Consider the following 20,442-nt stretch of genomic DNA (forward strand, 5'->3'; position numbering starts at 1 on the left):
AGAATCTTTCAGGTCATTTTTGTGGCACTTGACATAGAATTCAAATATTTGAGCTCATCCTTTTCTTTTCCCACTTTGTCCAGCAACAGTAGAAACAACCAGCCAATCTCACTATAGTCATTAGTTTGATAAAATCTTCAAAAGTGTTATACATGGTCAACCAATTCCTTGTGTCTCATAAGTGGTTGATTACAAATATCCAATGGAAATATTTTATGTATCTCTATTGCCAGGTCATGTTAAGGACTATCAGTGTTCTCTTCACTACTGGAAATACAGTCTTTACCAATTCAGGATACTCATTAAAACTCTGTTCTCCTAGAAACACTTTTGGCACCAAATATGTATTAGTCTGGGTTTTCTGTAGATATATATGGAATTGGCTCACACAGTTATGGAGGCTGATAAGTCCCAAGTTCTGCAGATGAGTCACCAAACTGGAGACTTAAGAGAGCTGATGGCATTGTTTCAGTCCCAAGGATGGCAAACTCAAAAACTAGGAAAAGCCAGTGTTTTAGCTTAAATCAAGGCGGGAAGAAGACAATGGCCCAATTCAATGGAAGTGGGGCAGGAATAAATAATTCTCTCAAGTCAGGAAAGGCTCAGCCTTTTTATTTCATTTAGCCTTTCAACTGATTGGATGAGGCCCTCCCAAGCTAGGGTAGGCACTCTGCTTTATTCGGTCTACCAATTTATCTCAGGCAAAACACCCTCACAGAAATATCCCAAATAATGTTTAAACAAAAATCTGTGCACCAGTCAACTGGACACATAAAATTAACTATCATACCACCTGTATGTGTTCATGACATAGTGAGGATTTAGAGTAGAGGACTAAGTCATCCACTGCATTAATTTAATGATACTTTTAATGTTAATTTCATCACATTTTATTTTAATTTATATCAATATTTTAGCTTTACCTCATAAATATTAATAGTTTATATGAAGTTATGAATTTACTAGAGGCCTGGTGCATGAAATGTGTGCATGGGGGAGTGTCTCTCAGCTCAGCTTGTTCCCTATCCAATCTGGGATCCCTTAGGGGATGTCTGACTGCTGGTTTAGGGGCATTAACTCCAGCGATTAGGAAAATCACACAGAATGTCCTTGACATACAAACAGTGTGGTTTTATGAGTTGTTTTAATAATAATGGTCATTCCTTTAAATAATATCTGCTTATATACAATAGAGCTGTACTATGTAAATTCAGAATGTTAATATCACAAAATCATAAAAAGCTATAGTGGAAATAACCCTGAATTGTCTAGTCCAGACTTTTATAAATATTGGAATTCCTTTTTTTAAATATATTTTATTGATTTTTTTACAGAGAGGGATAGAGAGCTAGAAACGTCAATGAAAGAAAAACATCAACCAGCTGCCTCTTGCACACCCTCTACCGAGGATGTGCCCACAACCAATGTACATGCCCTTGACCGGAATCGAACCTGGACCCTTTAGTCCGCAGACCGATGCTCTACCACTGAGCTAAACCAGTTTTGGCTGGAATTTCCTTTTCAAATATTTTGAATGTTTTTTTGTCCCAATAAGCTTAACTAACTTTTGAGGCAACCCATTTTCTGTGACAGGACTGGAGAACTCCAGCGGCAGGCACAGCATGGCCTGAGAGAGTGTGTGGCCACACTGCACGCCTGCCTCTCCACAGAACTGAGGGACTCCAGTGGAACTGAGGGAACTGGGCAACTCCATCTTGTGGGTATGGGTGCTGCCATCTTTGTGATGGTGTAACAATTTGCATATTCCCTCTTTATTAGATAGAATACATTTATATTTAACTAATATTCTAATTAAATTTAGTTTCTAAGCTGGGTGTATAAAAAACAATTATTTTCCATTTAAAATTGGCCATAGTTACACAAACAAGATTGAGAAACCATACTACATGGAAAGATTGCTGCTATTTCAAGGTAATGATTTAATGAAGTCCAGATATTGTTTGGTGGACAAATTTGGTGTTGAGTATAGGAGTTATGTTGCCCTTAATATAGTTGAATGCCGTTGCTGTAATGATTTTTGAGATCCTAGCTAGCTTTCACTACACTGCTCTGTTTTTGTACTACAGAATGAATTGAGAATAGCAGCATCCCAGATCTTGTCAGTTTATGTCTCAGCTTTAGTATTCCATAAACAAGCTAATATTAGTGACAATGTTATGAGAGACCTTTATCATGTGCATAATGTATACCATCTATTTATGACAGTCACTGTACAATAAATTTGGCTTAACTAATATTTAGATAAACTTCTGGAAGTTTAATCTGAACAAGCTGCTTACATTTTGCTTCACATATCCAAGTGAATTTTAGAAAACAGAAGTATACAAAATTGAGTGTACAAAAATGTGCACTAGATTATTATTTTAAAATAAAAATTATATTGATCTTAAAACCTTTTCTAAATATTCTCATTGTCACTATTTCCACTTATGATATATTAGTTGCTAGAGTTGAAAGTATAGTATATGGCCCATATTTGGCTCAGTATTCAGATGAAGTGTGATATTGTAGAATCATTTCCCAGTAGACCCCAATTATTCATATTCCATTGTGTGATGTCCTCCAACACCAGCCACTTCCTTCGTGGAAATATTCTCTCTGAATATCATACTTGGAAATGATTTTTCTTCACCTGACTCTGTATTAAAACTGGTACTTTCTTAGAATAATGCCTATAATTTAGAGAACCATTTTTCTTTTTTTAACATCAGAATACATTTGAAATAACAGACTTCTCTTTACCAAAAGGTTCCATGCACTCCTAAAGGTCAGGAATCATCAGAGTTCCATGGGACATTTGCAAAGAAACTTATTTTAAGTACAAAAATTATTTGGGAATAATTCCCTTTTTTAGATACAATTTCAAAAACAAAATTCAGGGAAGGAACAATTCATAATCTGGGTTTCATTAAAATTAAATTATTTTGAAGTTAGAAGATAAGTAAGTTTTAGAGATCTAATGCACAGCATTGGGATCTAAATTAAATAAATAAAAAGTTTAGCTCTGCAAAATACAATCCCATGAGAATGAAAAGATAAACCACTGACCAAGAGGAAAATTTCTGATGTCACAGCTGATAAAGGACAGTTACCAAAAATATACAAAGAACACTGAAAACTCAACAATAAGAATTAAAAATGGATCAAAGATCTTAATAGACACCTCATCAAAGAAGATATGCAGATGGAAAATAAACATATGAAAAGACAATCCATGTTCTATATTATTGAGGAAATCCAAAACCATATTAAAACAACAATGAGATACACCACACACCTGTTAGAAAGACCCGGATCAGGAATACTAACAACATCAAACGTTGGTGAGGTGCTAGAGCAATAGGAACTCTCATACATCACTGGTAGGAATGGAAAATGGTATAGCCATTTTGGAATACACTTTGGCAGTTCTTACACACTAAGCATATTCTTACCGTAAGATTCAGCAATTATGCTCCTTAGTATTTACTCAACAGAGTTAAAAACATATTTATACATAAATCAGCACATAATTCTTTCTAGCAGCTTTAATGATAAATGCCAGAACTTGGAGGATCCCAACATGACCTCTAGTAGGTGAACAGATAATCTGTGGATAAAAATGTGTATTACTGTGAAAGTCTACATACTATGCGATTCCATCTATATTACATTCTGCAAAAGGCAAAACTATGTAGACAATAAAAAAAATCAATGGTTTCCAGTAGTGTTGGTAATAAGAGATGAATAGGCAGAATACAGAAGATTTTAGGGCAGTGAAATTACTGTGAATGATGGATATATACAGTATGTCCTTACATATTTGTCCAAAACCATAGAATTCACATCACCAAGAGTGAATTCTAAGGTATATTATGGACTTTGGGTGATTATGTTTTGTCAGTATGGACTTTGGGTGATTATGTTTTGTCAGGGTAGATTCGTCCTTGGTAAAAAAAAAAAAAAAAAAAAAAAAAAAAAAAAAAAAAAAAAAAAAAAAAAAAAAAAAGTACTATTTTTGTGAGTGATGCTAATAATGGGAAGGCTATGAATGTATCAGGAAGAGGGGGTATGTGGGAAATCTCTATCTTATCCTCTCCATTTTGTGTAAACCAAACATTGTTCTAAAAATTGAAGTCTTTAAAAAAAAATCTTTGGGTAAAGGCAATCAGCTGTCTTTAATGAAAATGCAGAGATCTGGTGCGTGGTATTAAAGATTTGTTTTTTGTATGTGTCTAAAATCCGTTGTGGCCAGCGTTTTGTATAAATTAATTAATTGCCAACAACACAAGGGCACATCCTACACATAAAGGAAAGAATCATCTCTGCTAAACTTTGAAATTAGAGGCCCAGTGCACGAAATTCATGCACGTGGTGGGGAGGTATCCCTCAGCCCAGCCTACACCCTCTCCAATCTGAGGCCCCTTGAGGGATGTTCAACTGCCAGTTCAATGGGCAGTCAGACATCCCTCTCACAATCCAGGACTGCTGGCTCCCAACTGCTCACCTGCCTGCCTTCCTGATTGCCCTTAACTGCTTTGGCCTACTAGACTGATCACCCTCTAACCACTCCCATGCCAGCCTGATTGATGTCTAACTGCTCCTCTGACAGCCTGGTCACCCATAACTGCCCTCCCTTACAGGGCTGAACACCTCCAACTTCCCTCCCTTGCACATCTGGTCCCTCTCAACTGCCCTTCCTTGTAGGCCTGGTGCCTCCCAACTGCCCTCCACTGCTGGCCATCTTGTGGTGGCCATCCTGTGTCCACATGAAGGCAGCAGGATCTTTAGCCACATGGGAGTAGCAACCTTGTGAGTTGGAGTGATGGTCAATCTGCATATTACTCTTTTATTAGATAGGATAGAGGCCTGGTGCACAGGTGGGGGCCAGCTGGTTTGCCCTGAATGATGTCCTGGATCAAGGTGGGGTTCCCTTGGGGCCTGGGGTGGCTTGGGCGAGGGGCCTGTGGGGGTTTGCAGGTCAGCCACACCCCCTGGCAACCCAAGTGGAGGCCCTGGTATCTGGAATTTATTTACCTTCTACAATTGAAACTTTGTAGCCTAGAGTGGCACCAACCCTTCTGCTTGTTCAGTGGCTGCTGCCATTTTTCTTGGGATTTATCTTCTATAATTGAAACTTTGTATCCTTGAGTGGGGGCCTAAGCTGGCCAGGGTGGGTGGAAAGCTTGGCTTCCTCTATTGCCTGGGAAACCCAAGCCTCTCAACTACTCTCTGTTGCTGCAGTCATCTTGGTTGGGGTTAATTTGCATACTAGCTCTGATTGGCTGGTGGGTATAGCAGAGTGATGGTTAATTTGCATATTACTCTTTCATTAGGTAGTATTGCAGTTGAAATGTCTTTCTTTAAACTTTTTTTTTATTTATCATTATTGTTGAAAGAATTACAGATGAACTGTCTTTATAACAATTCTTTAATGAAAGATATCACTCCTCTAATTTATTGGGCTCAAATATATGTTGCACAACATCTGACTAGCTTATTAAATATGTAGGTGGTTTGTTCTAAGGTGTCAAGTCCCCTTTCCGGGCATGGACCTGGACTAAGAAACTAATACCTTTTTTTTTCTGGCTCTATCAGCTACTATCTAAAGAAATTTCATTTTCCAACTCATTTTGCCTACCTCCACCTTTAATATTCAAATAATAACTATATATGTGTCTATGTAAAAAAATTGCAAAGTGTTTTTCATATTTATGATTTCATTTAATGTGCACATCGTTCCTAGGAGAAGCTCTTATTGTCATGCAAATGTTATAGATAAAGAAACTGAATTTCAATGACTGTATGAATATTCTAAAGTTTCTGGGGCTTGACCCCAGCTCTTTCTACTATGCTCCATTGCCTTCTGGCAAGAATTCTACCCATGGGTGGGGCTGCAATTTGAATAAATTTTAAAAAATAAAGTTTTAAATGTTATTTATATATAAAACTCAAATCCAGTAGAAAATATATTCAAAAAGCTTCTACAAAATATGCAATACTGTGAATAGCTATTATCAATACAAGGAATAGAAAACATAATCATGATTTTTGAAGGACTTAAAATTAAGCAAATGAGATCAACATATGGACCCAAATATAAGTGGCAGACATATATATATATATATATATTTACTATATAATACACAAATGTATGTATATTAGTATATACATGTATATGTTTACTATATATACAAATGTATATATATTAGTATATATATATATTTACTATATATACAAATGTGTATATACACTAGTATATACATATACATTTACTATATATATACAAATGTGTGTGTGTGTGTGTGTGTGTGTGTGTGTGTATATATATATATATATATATATATATTTTATTTTATTTTTTAATAGTCAAACTGGGTGATGTTGAGAAGAAATCCTGTACATACTTAGTGTGAACAGCAGTTTTTATATTTGGACAATGCATGGGAACAAGGACAGAAGAAACTAACATTGTTGTTAGACAGTTTTATGCCAGAAAACTCACAATAGATGGAAAAGTATGCATTTTATTATCATATGTCACATGGAATTAGATACTAGGAGCTACAACAAATTGTGGGTTTGAGAGAAAATGAGTATGGATATTATTTATTCCAGGAGATATAATGCAAGAATGGAAGAATTTTCATACTGGGTCAGGAAAGGTGATCCCATAATTTTTAACATCTGCATAATTCCCCTGCTTTCAATACAAGAGTGTTCTCTCCTCACACATGCACCTGTTATTTTCATAATGTCTTGTCAACCCAAAGTACAGCAAATAATATATTTTAAAATGTAACAGAGTCCCAGCTGAATACAAATCTCCAATTGAGAACACCACGAGGACAAGCAGAGAGCCATCCCCACAACCTAAGTACTTCTCTTCATGTGTTCTGTTTTGTATATTTTCATGAATATTGCTGATATTCTCAGGGATAGTGGTAATGGTTGTTTCTCTATATTTTATTTAGATATCCTTAGAGTCTATAGAATTTGTTCTTAAAACATAGCATAATATTTAGAGCTTGAACTATTAAGTTAAATGTACTAATTTATAATGCACATGATGAATCAGACATGTAAGCCAAGAGAATTCATTTCTATTTAATAAATGTAATAAGTTTTATAATCTCTCTTGCACAACATTCATAGACATTTTGACAATTTTTAGGCTCCAAAGATTAGCTACTTAATATTCTTCACTTATTGAAGCAAATTTTGCCTGAAGTTAATTTTCACATTTCATTGGGAGAAGAGTTGTCTCCTCATCAGTGTTCACATTTAACTTGCTGGAGCTAATTTTTAGCAAACACTAGTCAGGGAAAATGTCATCTATTTAATCAATGCCCAATCCAGTATCTCAAATATATGCAGTATATGTTCAATAAAAAGTCTAAATAAAGGAAAATATTTAAAGGGCCCAAATTTCAGACATCCTCAATTTTTCAATTACCCCCATAGTTCTACTACCCACCAGGCCTTTTTCTGGCACATTAGATTTACAATACTATACAGCAAATGCACCTGAGACTAGGCAATGCATCCTGCCATGCAGTCCTCCAATGTGCATTCAGTCATTCCTCTGTAAAGCAGCAGGTTGTTTTGCAATATTTAGTACTGGGATGGGAACAGTCATGTTTTACTAGTAAGTTTCCTGAAAAAATTGAATGCTGCTCAATAATTTTAATGAAAATTATCACCACATCAGGGATAGTCATTCAAAATAGCATCTACAGCAGGAGAATTAACCAACCAGAATAGATACCAACCTGAACTACACCAATGCCAACTGGCTGAACAGACCTAAGCTTACCCAAAGGCAAGATGGAGCTTCAGTGCCCAGATGCTGTGAATTTTTCAGTATGTTACCTTCAAGATGACAAATTGATCAGACATATTTATCTTTAATCTCTCCTGCATCCCCAGTAAAATACATAAGGACTTTTTTAAACCATAAAATATAAGTTTACTGAAAGTAGAGGAAACAGATGAGGCAACAAAGAGAACTTTGGAAGTTGTAAAGCAGATAGATAAATGATAGTAGGCCCAAGAAAGCCAACTCCCAACCAACATTGAGAAAATAGACTTGCTCAGTGAAATCCACAAAAGATACAGAAATAAGCATCATCTATCAGCTCTTGTAAGAGGGTATAAAAGAAGAGGGTTAACAGCCGAAACCGATTTGGCTCAGTGGATAGAGTGTCAGCCTGGAGACTGAAAGGTCCTAGGTTCGATGCCGGTCAAGGGCATATGCCTTGGTTGTGGGCACATCCCCTGTAGGGGGTGTGCAAGAGGCAGCTGATCGATGATTCTCTCTCATCGATGTTTCTAACTCTCTATCCCTCTCTCTTCCTCTCTGTAAAAATTCAATAAAATATATTTTTTTAAAAGAAGAGGGTTAACAAAAGGACTAGTCAATACCTAATAATATTCCATGACTCCTTCTTCCACTCCAGACCAATATATGTCTATCTACCTCTTTCATACATCAATCAATATGATACTAGAGGTGTAATATGGAAAGAATCTCTGGACTGGAGAATGGCAGTCACATCTGAGAGTAGGAGTATGTATTACTCTGCATATATACCCATCTATTTGCCTATAATGAATGTAAGATCTACACTCTATTCCTAAACTGCTCCTCCCATTTGATTCCTAGAATTATTTCAGCCAAGGACTTACTCTAAGGCAGGATATTGGAAGGAACTTTCTACAGATCTGCTTAGTTTAAGAGGAGACAAACACAATTAAGGGAGCCTAATAGATATGACATCTCTACATATTTGAGTCTATTCCTTTTGTGCATATAGTAGTACTATACGTCCTAGCTTCTTATCATTAGGGATGGTCATGTGACTAGGTTTGCTGTAGAAATCATGGTTCTCCTTTAGGTTTACATTTATTGTGTTGTGGTCAAATAATTTATTTTCTTTATGTTGGAATAACTTGTGAATCATTAATATTTGCTTTGGGCCCTGATATGTTATCTCTTTTGTAAATATATCATCTGTGATTTAAAGAGTGTTTAAACACTATTTGCTGTAGTCATTGACTGCATGATGTCATCTATGATTCTATCTATCTATCCACATTTATTAGATCAAGCTTGTAAAAGTTTGCATTTGGAGCTGGTACAAAAGGACACTCCTTTTTTCTTCTCAAGGTTACTATGAATTAAAATACTAAGCACAAGTGTCAAACAAGTAAACATAAAAATATTAGCTTTTTACTGTTAAAAAACTGAACTGTAGAATGTACTTACATATGATGTCTAATATTTCATCTAATAATTACCATTAAGTCAGAAGAATGGCTAGAAAACTACATGTCTTCCCTGTAGGAATAGAGTTGGCTTCAGCTTAAACAATAGTGAAGAACAAAGAAGAATGCATCTTCACTTTGGGCAGGCAGATTCAAAAGAGGATGGGAAATGCAAAAGTTGACCATGTTGGCTCTTTCTTCCCAACATTCAAACCAAAGTAATATGGATGAGGTTGAACAAGGAGGTGCAATGAGTATATTAGAATCATGGCAGGAGACAATGGAATTCTCCTATCCTCCCTGCTAAGACTCTGGCTACCAAGTCATCCATAACTTATAACTTTCATCTGATTGAACTATCAATTACTGAGACAATAGTGTTAAAATCCCCCACTGATTGTGGATGTGTACATTTTAATATATTTTGCACAAATCTTTTTATTTCTTTTTTATTTTTAAATATATTTTTATTGAATTCAGAGAGGAAGGGAGAGGGAGAGACTGAAATATGAATCATTAGAGAGAATCATTGATCAACTGTCTCCTGCATGCCTCCTACTGAGGATTGAGCATGTACATTCCTGGTTCATAGGTTCCCAGTCAACCCCTGAGCTATGCTGACTGGGCTTAAGTATAAAATTTCAAGTTCACATCTAATTCTAAGATTTTATTCTAAATTATGTGTTGCTGAAATATATTTTTGTCCTATATTAAAATAAATTGAATTCGAGCAACCAAAGAGACATTTTCCACAATAGACGTACAAATAAATGGCCAACAGGTATATGAAAAGATGTTGGACATCACTAGTCATCAGGGAAATGTAAATCAAAATCACAATAAGATATCACCTCACATCTTTTAGAATGGCTATTATCAAAAAGACAAATGATGTGTTGGCAAGGACATAGAGAAAAGGGAAACTTATTACACTGTTAGTGCATAGTAAATGGTATGACCACTATGAAAAACAATATATAGATTTCTTTACAAGGTAAAAATAAAACTACCATATAATCTAGCAATCCATCCTCTGGGTATATAGCCAAAATATAAAAACAGGATCTCCAAGAGATACCTTCACTCCCATGTTAATTGCAGCATTATTCACAATAGCCACTATATATAATAGAAACAGCCTAACATTTCATAAAAGCATACATAGATTAAAAAGATGTAATATAAATAAATATATCTATGTCTGTATTTATATGCACAATTAAATATTATTCAGACATGGAAAAGAAGAAAATCCTGCAATTATAAAAACATGGATGAACCTGGAGGGCATTACACAAAGTAAAATAAATCAGAGAAAGATAAATACAATATGATCTCATTTATACATGGAATCTAAAAAATTCAAACAAGAAACATATGGAGTGGTAGTTACCAGGGACTGGTAGGTTAAATAAATGGGTGATAGCCCAAGTGGACATCAGTAGATGACTGGATAAACAATTGTGGTACATTTACAAAATGGAATACTACTTGACCATGAAAAAGAGGAAAACCTTATATTTTATGGCAGCATGGATGAACCTGGAGAGTATTATGTTAAGTGAAGTAAGCCAGTCAGAGAAAGACAAGTATGAGTTCACTTATATGTGGAATCCAGTAACAAAAAATAAATAAACTGAGAAACAAAATAAAGACTTGGATCCTGAGAACAGACTGACAACTGTCAGAAGGGAAGGGGTGTTTGGAGCTGGGTAAAAAAAAAGAAGGGATTGAGCAAAACATAAATAAGCAAACAAACAAACAAACAAACAAGAAACACCTCATAGACACAAATAATAGCCTGGTGATCACTAAAGAGAAAGAGGACTGGGTGGGGGTGGGGGGGGGGGGAAGGTAGAGGGCAAAGGGAGTAAAAATGGTGGTGGAAGGAATCTTGACTTGGGATGGGGAACACACAATACAATATACGGATGATGGATTTTAAAATTGTAAGCCTGAAACCTATATAATTTTATAAACCAACTTGAGGCCTGTGCATGAGAATTCATGCACTGGAGGAGAGCATTCCTCAGCCCAGCCTGGCCCCTCACAGTCAGGAGCCCTCGGCATGGGAAACGACCCAGCACTCAGGGGAAGGTGTCCCCCCATCACACCTCTGCTGCTGTCACTGCTGGCAGCACAAGGCTTGGCCAGCCCTGTTACCTGAGCCTCAGGTGGCCCTGGGTGGCTGGGCAGCCACCATCAGAAGCTTGCCTGCACCTCAGGCCTCAGCTGAGCAGCTGACATCTAAAGCTTGCCTGTGCCTCGGGCTGGCCCTGAGCAGATGGGGTGCTGAGGAGACTTGGGGACTCTGGAGGCAGGTGTGCAGAGCAGCTGGGCCCACTTGGGGGTGGGCCCAACCTTGCCACACGCCTCCTGCTCTGGTGGGGTAGAGGGGACTGGGCACCACCATCTTGTAGTTATTGGTACCACCATCTTTGAAGATGGGGCAGTCAATTAGCATACTCCCTCCTAATTGGCTGCGAGCACCATCATCTTTGTGACAGTGTGAGGGTCAATTAGCATATTCCATCTTTATTTGATAGGATGTGACCCTAATAAATTCAATTTAAAAAAAAATACTGATTTACTGACTTATGCCTAGATTTCCCTGTCAAGTGAACTTAGTTTTAGAAAAATAATAAGTGGATGTACTTAATTTTTTTTAATTCCCTACTAATGGATACTAAATGGCTATGATTTTTCACTAACAACGCACAGACTAACATTTTGTGAATATATATGTGCACATTTTCTTAATCTCATAGAAGTGCTTCTTAGGTCTAGGTAAACATACATTTTAAGTAGTTATTATACATTTTGGCCATTTCTGAAAAAAGAATTCTAACCTTGCACAAACTAGCTGTCACATGCTCTCTGCCATGCCTTTGCCAACTGGACATTAGACAATTGACATATCATCATGTGGAAGATTGTAGTTATTGGCTTTTCTGTAAAGAATTTCAGTTTTTCTATAATTTTTTCTTGCATTTTTTATTTCCTTTCATGAATTTTCTATGAAAATATTATAGTTTAGATATGAATTATAGGAACTTTTTTATGTTAAAGACATTATTCTTTTGCTATAGTACACACTGAATTATTTTCTCTATTTTTCTATTCCCCCCTAACTTTTATTTTTTAATGGTGTTCCATGCTATACAGAAGTTGTTGTTTTTTTTATTATGAAGTTAAAACTATTAATCTTCTTTTATAGATTCTGCCTTTAAAAAAATCAATATGCTTTCCACCACCTAAACATAAATAAAAATATCAACCTATATTTTTTTCACTTCCTCATTATTTGTACTTAAATATTTGGTCCCATAGGCACTTACTTTAGAGATTCTTTGAAATAAAAATCTAGCTTATTTTTCAAATGTTTATTTAATTAAATAGCCAGCACTGTATTTTAACCAATCTTTCTCAAATTGAAAATGCTCTCATTTTAAAATTCTGTCACATGGGGTCACATCTAAAGTCTCCTAGCCAATCTGTGGCTGAGCACAGTTTGAGTGCAAATTCAATTCCTTAATTGTGTCCTGGCAATAAACATGGTTCTGGAATAAAAGAAAACCACATTTGACTGGGACACATCTGGGATTCAGCCACAGTATGTTACCTTGAGTAAATTACTGCTTCTGCACCTGTTCCTAATCTGTAGAATGAGAAAAAGTAATTGTACCTCACTCATCCTCTTGTTGTGAGAATGAGAGTCATTATTCAATGTACACATTCGACAATATTTACTAAAAGCACCCTATGCAATAGGCATTTTTTGTGGTGCCATGATTATAGCAACCTTGAAAACATAACTTCCACAGATAAATTATTTTGACTTCACTGAATTCAAATAATGGCCTCTAATCCTGCTCCAAACATTTTAATCTGCTTTGTTTGTCCACCAATGGTGGAAAAGACACCTGGTACTTTTGTAGACACAAAGAATGAAGAGGAAAGCATATAACTGCATAGTTAGTCTCCAGCAATACCTGACATGGAGACAGAAATGGGTAAATTTGGTAAATGAGTGGCCAAATTAACAAACTCTTGCCCATACAATTTTCCTTTTTTTAAAAAAAGAAAACAAATTATCTTTAAACATAGTCTTTGATGTATAGTGGAATTAATACTTTTTAAAATATGTTTTTAGTCAGAATAGATAGAAAGAGAGAAATACCCACACTCCCTGCCTCAAGGAAAAGGCCAGCATGGCAAAAGAAGCTGCAATTCTCTGATTCATCAAGCCTTCTGACTCATCACCCTGTATGCGCCCACAGCAATTCTAATCCTGAATATTTCCAGTGGCTTGATTAGTACACAAAACTAGCACATAAGCAGCCATCCTAGATAAGGAAAGGAGAAACATTTCTCCTAGTGAAAACTCTCTGGGCAAACGTAATTGACCTTCTTTGTTCCCAAAATTAAATACTGATTTCTTGGTGTCCAGCCAAGAGCTTGGAGTCAGCCCAGCAGGTGATCACAACACAGGCTGGTCCAAACTGTATTCAATGTTACCTAACCTCTCAGTGCCTTGGTTTCTTCATCTGCAAAAGCAGCCATAAGAACTGTGCCTACCACATGGAACTGTTGTGAGAATGAAACAAGTTAATATGTGTAAAGTGCTGGCACTATAGCAAGCATTCTGTAGATATTGCCAAATGAATTGATCTACATTGACACTTCCTTAGTGGAACCTTCTCTCAACAAATTACATTCCTTTTACATGCTTCATAGCACCAACTACCAGGCTTGTACCCAAATTTTAACATTACATTAATTTTATAATAACATGACTATCTTCTCTATCAGAGTATAAGCCACCAAGGGCAGGAATATGAATGTATTGGCATCTTTCTGTGTTACTATCATGCGTAGAAAACATTATTCAAAGATTCATTTGTTTCTGCTTAATTTGTAAATCTAATAAATTCCCAGACTAATTTTTTTGTTTATGGGTGTTTGGTTAAGCTCTGATAAAATTTACAAATTTAGTTAATTAAATTCCTTTAAGAAAACAATCATTGAATCAAATAATTGTGGGGTTCACCTTCTCAGAGTGCTAAGATTTCTTAACAGATGTCAAGACTAGATTGGAATTTGTTAGAAACTGCAGCCTTGACTGCCAGGCTCTTGAAGCGATCTTCCATCCTATGCATATAAAGCTTATCTCCAGTGGCCATCCTCCTTAGCACCATTATATTAATTTATTAGAAACATCTTTCCCTTGGATGTTAAAATGACATCAGATTGATAGTGGAATATCATTACTGGCATTGCCTGAGTTGCAGGCATAAGAGTTAAGATCTTTCTACTTAGTAAATATTATCACTTATGAGATGGTAACACCTGAACCCAGACCAGAACCTGGCTCATGAATGAATGAGAGAAACACCAGCTCAGAAAGGTGTTAAAAAAGGTTATTCATGAATATAATCCCGAAACCTCTTTTCAGTGCTTTAAAAAAGAAAAGTAAAGCCCTCAGAGCTCAAATATACGTAGCAATCATGGGGAAATTTATTTTAATTGCCTAGAGTCCTCATAACTCCTTCTTAAGCTCTAGCATAACAAGAAGTATAAAACCATGACTAAAATATTTACACTCTACTCCAGTCCCTATAAAAAAAATGAATCACTAGTTTATTCATCTTGCCTAATGACACAGAAGGGCAAAACAAGTACCGAAACAATGAATAATAATGCGAGAGCTCAGACTGTAAAATCAATACTGTAGATCAGTAGAGCTGCACTTCATTTTAATGCTCTGAATGCAATAGAGCTCATCTTCTGAATTATATATATGTATTGACCTAATTACATAAAGACTGACTTTTCCTTATAAGAAGCTTTTTTCCCCTCAGTCTCACTGTAATTATGATGTCAATATGTGTGGCTGTAACAATATTAAATTTAAACTTAATTGTGACTGATAGTGGCATGCCATGAGATAATCCAGACAATCATATGGTCTTAGAAAACTGGTGGCATTAGATAATAAGTGATAAGTTAGTAAGTCCCTAGGTATATACCAGTAAACTTCTTTAAGAAACTGATCATTTCTTCCCCTATAATTTGGGAGCTGGTCTCCTCCTCTGTTTGTCAAGTTTCATAACACAGAGACGTAATAACCAGGGTGACTGGATCATGGTTGTTGATATTACCCACTTTCTTTTAATTAAACACGTTATCCCCGATTTTCTCTACAGGTCACCCTATTAACAAATACTTTGATCTATTGATAAATCTCTCCATCTCTATCCCCAAAATTGTGTGTGTATATAAAGGATATAATATTAGTCATTATTCTTTCATATATTTCCAACAAGGATCCTATAAAAAATGTCATATTTAATGATTTCTCCTTACATTGTTTTGTTTTTTTTTCCTTCAAGAAAATCTTTTCACATAATTACTATAGTTGCTACATTTCTGGGACAAGCGATAATGCCATAGTTGATGACATTTTAAAATTAAATTTATTTACTATTTTACCATTTAATGACATTAGGGAAATATCCCCAATGCTTTTAAGAAACTGGGGGAGAAAAGCATTTCATTTTGCTCCTATCTTTCTGAGAACTCTTATTCAAGAGCCTGGACTCTCCAATTTAAGAAGAGCAGACATATCTGGATTACATGAATCATTTAGAATTAGCTGAACACATGGAGAATACCATGAAAGAAATGATGGTATTCACAACTGGATTTAAGAGTTGTTCTGGACGTATCATGGTAATGTGGTAATGCATCCTCCTGTGCTTTGTTATATGCCTCTGCAGGGATGCCGGAAGACTTGAACCTCAGTGATGTAAAGCAAATCCACCAAACACACGGTGGGAGCACCCTAGACACAACAGGAGCAGGATGTACAGCAGCAGTGGAGTCCATGACATTTCCTCTGATGTGCGCAGTGATGGTGCTCCCTGGGCTTTGGTAGCTGGACCATTTTGTCCTGATATGTATGTTTTCCTGAAGTCTGATTTCTCTCATCTTCATCTGATTGGAGTAAGAGATCTTTTTTAAATATAAAAGTTATATTTATAAAAAGGTACGTAACACTAACCTCTCAGAAAACAAGTCGGAAGGTTCACAAAGCATCTAAAAATCAACATTTAAAGGAAAGAAAATATGTTGGAAAACACGTCTCCTTTGACTCTAACTTAAACCTTCTTATATTCTAACATGTTAAACCTGCAAATACAGAAGTGACTGGGCTTAAGAAGGATTCAGTATATTTGTAATTTTATTATCCTACATTCCAAACCCCTTTCTTTCTAAAAGAAAAATATTTTGATTTGAAGGTCTATTTGCAGGACTATGAAAACAGTAGAGTGTTTCTTAAAACACTGGAATGAGGATTCCATTAAATGAATCAAAACAAACATGGCAAGTAGTATGCATGCATTTCAAGAAATTCCTCCATTTTTGCAAACTATAGAAAGAAATTACTGAATGCCTGTATGTTATAGAGTAGATTGCTGAGGAAAATTTCATGTAATTTCATTGAAGAATGATAATTTCTATCTGCTGTAATTTAGCCACTAACAAACCTTAAAGCTGATTGTTTTGGTAGCATCTGATCTGTATTCCATTATATTCATAATGCAGTCTTTGGCATTGTGGCTCTGTTTGCCTAATGGATTTAGCTGTGTTGCAAAGCACATGTCTGCTCTAGCAATATCTCTAATAAAGCTGTTCATTATCTGGTGGAAAACTTTAAAAATCATTGGTCATTTTCTTCTGGCAAAATTATGTATCTATCCATTTTCAAACTATTATTTGCTACTTCTTTTTCTATCTTGATATTGAACAAATAATTAACTATATACATTTGCAAGGTTCCTTTGAATATTTAAATACATACCCTAAAAAATAAAATAAAATAAAATAAAATAAAATAAAATAAAATAAAATAAACACATGCACTAGAAAATAAGGCATGCAATGTTTTAGCTTTTTTCCTCTTTGCACATTAGCAAAGCTGCTAATCCATAGTCCCTGATGTTCTAGCTATGATAAGATGCTTCAGCAGACACTGATTAGGTTATGTCTATCTCTGCACTTAAGGAGGAAGAGATAAGTCAGCTTTTATTAAGAATTATTACATCCAGTTGATAGCCAAAAAGTATTATTAACACAAAGTGACAGAATAGTAAAGGGAAGTGCTGAACCAATAAAATGAAATTTAAAAAGTCAAAAGAATTTGAAATGACCTCTGAGAAAGAGTTGAGGACTCCACTGACAGTCATATTTTTATGACTCCAAATCATCAAACAGTATATGATCAAACAATATTCTCTCTTAGAGTCTCAGTTAACCAAATGATCTGACAATGGTGAATTTAAACCACAATTTGTTGAAACTGCCAAATTAGATGTTACTATCTGTTCAAACATGTTTCAGAACTGGAAATGTTGTTCTACCTTATGGATGTTTTTTTCCTAATATTCTGCTCCAGATCTTTATATTTATTCCATCATCTACTTGGTTTATAACTCATTTGCACTATCACACTGTACAAATTATAACTTAAACATATCCACCTCAGCTCATTATTGAATAACTCTGAATCAAGTAAGTGATACCCATTTGCTGCACTCCAGGCCAAGTTTATAGTTGGTTTGCTCTGAAAAAACTTCTGAACCAACTTTAGAAGAATTTGGAAGACAACTAAAGGGCATGGTTTAGCAATCAAAGATATAAAATTAGAAGATCATTTTAGTTATGTCAGGAAATGGATAAAAGCAGAGTAGAAACAAAATAAATAGTGTGAATGGGGAGATCCAACATGATGGTATATTATATAGATGTTACACCTCCTTCCAGAATCTAACTGGAATTACAACTAAAATACATAGCAATCAATCTGAAAAACCACTGAAGATTAGCTAAATAGAAGTTGTATAGCCAAGGATTTACAGAAAAAGCCACATCCAGACTGGTAGGAAGGGAGATATGAAAATGGCTGGCCCCACTCCCACAGGTGTCAGCTGAGATTCTTGAGGGATATGTTAGCTGTAGGGGTTCACCTGAGAAGCATGGGGTCTCAGCCCCATTCTTGGCTCCCTAGCACAGAGCACCAAAGCTAGGAAGTGGCTTCCACATGTCATCTGGCTGTGAAAATCAGTGGGGTTTCTGTATTCTAGTGAAATATAGGAGTCTGCTGGAAACACAGGTTCCCTCCTAAGGGCCAATGCACATTTTCTCATGTGTAGCCACTCACCCTGGGCTCCAGCAAAGGGAGGGCAGAGCAGACTAGAGTCATGTGAGGAGGGACTGGATTTTGTGGCTGGGAGAAAACTGAGAACTTAGTGCTGAGTCACTCTCCAGCATGCAAACACTATCATTTTTAAGTGGAACACAGCCCTCCATAAGCATCAGCCTGAGGAAATAAAATACCATAGCCCCATGCTCTGGACTCCCTCTTGCCTGACCCTGCAGAGTTCATGACCTACTGATGTTGTCAGTTGCCTGGGGGGGGGGGGGTGAGGGGAGGTGTAGAGACTCAGGGAGGTTCAGTGATTGAATGGTTTTGCTTTGGGACAGGGGCCATTCCCCCAATTTCCCATGAACCTGATTGGTACTTTCTCCTCAAGAGAGATCTGCTAGAAACATCCTCTAAGCACTAGGTGTCTGCACACCCTCAACTCCAAGTAGACCCACTCTGCCAAGGTCTGGGACAGACTGAGTTCTGTGACTCTTATCTAGGGGCCACTCCTCCCACCTTCCCCCAAGCCTGACTAGCATCTTCCTCTCACAGGAGATCCACTAGCCCCTCTTTCCCAGTTCCTGGGAGCTCTGCCTTGTTAATCTCAGGCTTTTGGAGAATATTGGGCAGATTAAGTTGTGTGGCTCTAGGAAAAGGGCTGTTTTCTCCTCACAGGCCTGATCAGTGCAGAGCCCTTTCTTCACTCAGCCAAATATTGGTCTGATGGGCCTGATAAACTCTGCTAGTCTTCTCCTGATGATTCCAAGACTCAGCACCACCACAAATGTCTGTGGGCACCCAGCAAGTGGCAGCTAGACTTGGTATACCCTAGGACATTTTCTGAGTGACTGCAGACCCAGCACTGGCACTAAGTTTAGCTCTGCATCAACATGGTGAGCCCCACTTGCTCCTACTTTGTGACTCACTGAGAACATACCCCATGCAATTTGAACACTGCCAGAGGCTTTTTCAGTGACTGAGCCTATCATGTAGCTGGAAGACAGAGGCCAGCAAAGGTGGATCATGGAGTGCCTTGGGGTTTTACCTGCTGGTAAAAGCTAGTCTCAGGGCACAGCTTGGTCATTCCCACACACACTAGGCCTAGCAAAAACAACCACAAACTGTGAATCACTGTGTAACTCCAAACAAGTTACTGAGAGCTAGTTACAGATAGTGTTTGACATTGCACTGTACCAGAGTCCCTTTAAAAAAAACCAAAAAACCAACAGCTTCAGAAAACACCAGAGCAGGATATAATTAGCTTCACAATCAGTGTATACAAAAGGAGATCTTTGCAGGCATCAGACCCTGCCGATATGAATTTTGCTCTGTGTAGTCAGCACCTACACAGCAGCTCATACACTATAGTCAGGGTCAGTCTTCAGAGTCAGTTAGCCTGAAAGTCAACCCATACACAAATGAGCCAATAGCAATAAATTACAACAGGAGTGCCCACATAACCCACACAAGGGACATTCCTGTAACACCCAGCTCAGGTGATCAAGGAAACTGCATCACTGGGTCTCACAGGACACCTATAACACAAGGGTATACAAGGTCATAGCAGAACTACCTAATTCATAGAAACAAACAGAAAGAGGCAGCAAAAATGGTGAGACAAAGAAGCATGACCCAAATAAAAGAACAAGAGAACGCTTCAGAAAAAAAAAAAAAGAAAAAAAAAAAAAAAGAAGAAGAAGAAGAAGAAGAAGAAGCTAAACGTAATGGGGTCAAGCAATTTATCAGATATAAAGTTTAAAAAAATGGATATAAGGATGCTCAAGGAACTTAGTGACTTCAACAACAGGTTAGCATGCATAAAAAATAATAAAAACCATAAAAATAATCAGTCATATAGATAATGGTATGGAACTAGAAATCAGCCACAAGAAAAAAAAAAAGAAAAGAAAGAAAGAAAGAAAGAGAAAGAAAGAAAGAAAGAAAGAAAGAAAGAAAGAAAGAAAGAC

The 20,442-nt window shown here is 36.6% G+C and overlaps 1 protein-coding gene across 1 annotated transcript in view; it reads left to right on the forward strand.

Moving 5' to 3' along the window:
* The window catches only part of GPC5 (glypican 5), a 1,238,338-nt gene extending 1,221,348 nt beyond the window's left edge, over positions 1-16,990 (forward strand). Inside the window, exon 8 of the mRNA XM_036457477.2 lies at positions 16,047-16,990. Within this exon, the coding sequence (XP_036313370.2) occupies positions 16,047-16,204 (158 nt within the window). The 3' untranslated portion in view covers positions 16,205-16,990. The remainder of the gene's footprint in view (positions 1-16,046) is intronic.
* The last annotated feature ends 3,452 nt before the right edge of the window (positions 16,991-20,442 follow it).

The sequence above is a fragment of the Pipistrellus kuhlii genome, unplaced genomic scaffold, assembly GCF_014108245.1.
Source record: "Pipistrellus kuhlii isolate mPipKuh1 unplaced genomic scaffold, mPipKuh1.p scaffold_m20_p_3, whole genome shotgun sequence".
NCBI classification, from domain to species: Eukaryota; Metazoa; Chordata; class Mammalia; order Chiroptera; family Vespertilionidae; genus Pipistrellus; species Pipistrellus kuhlii.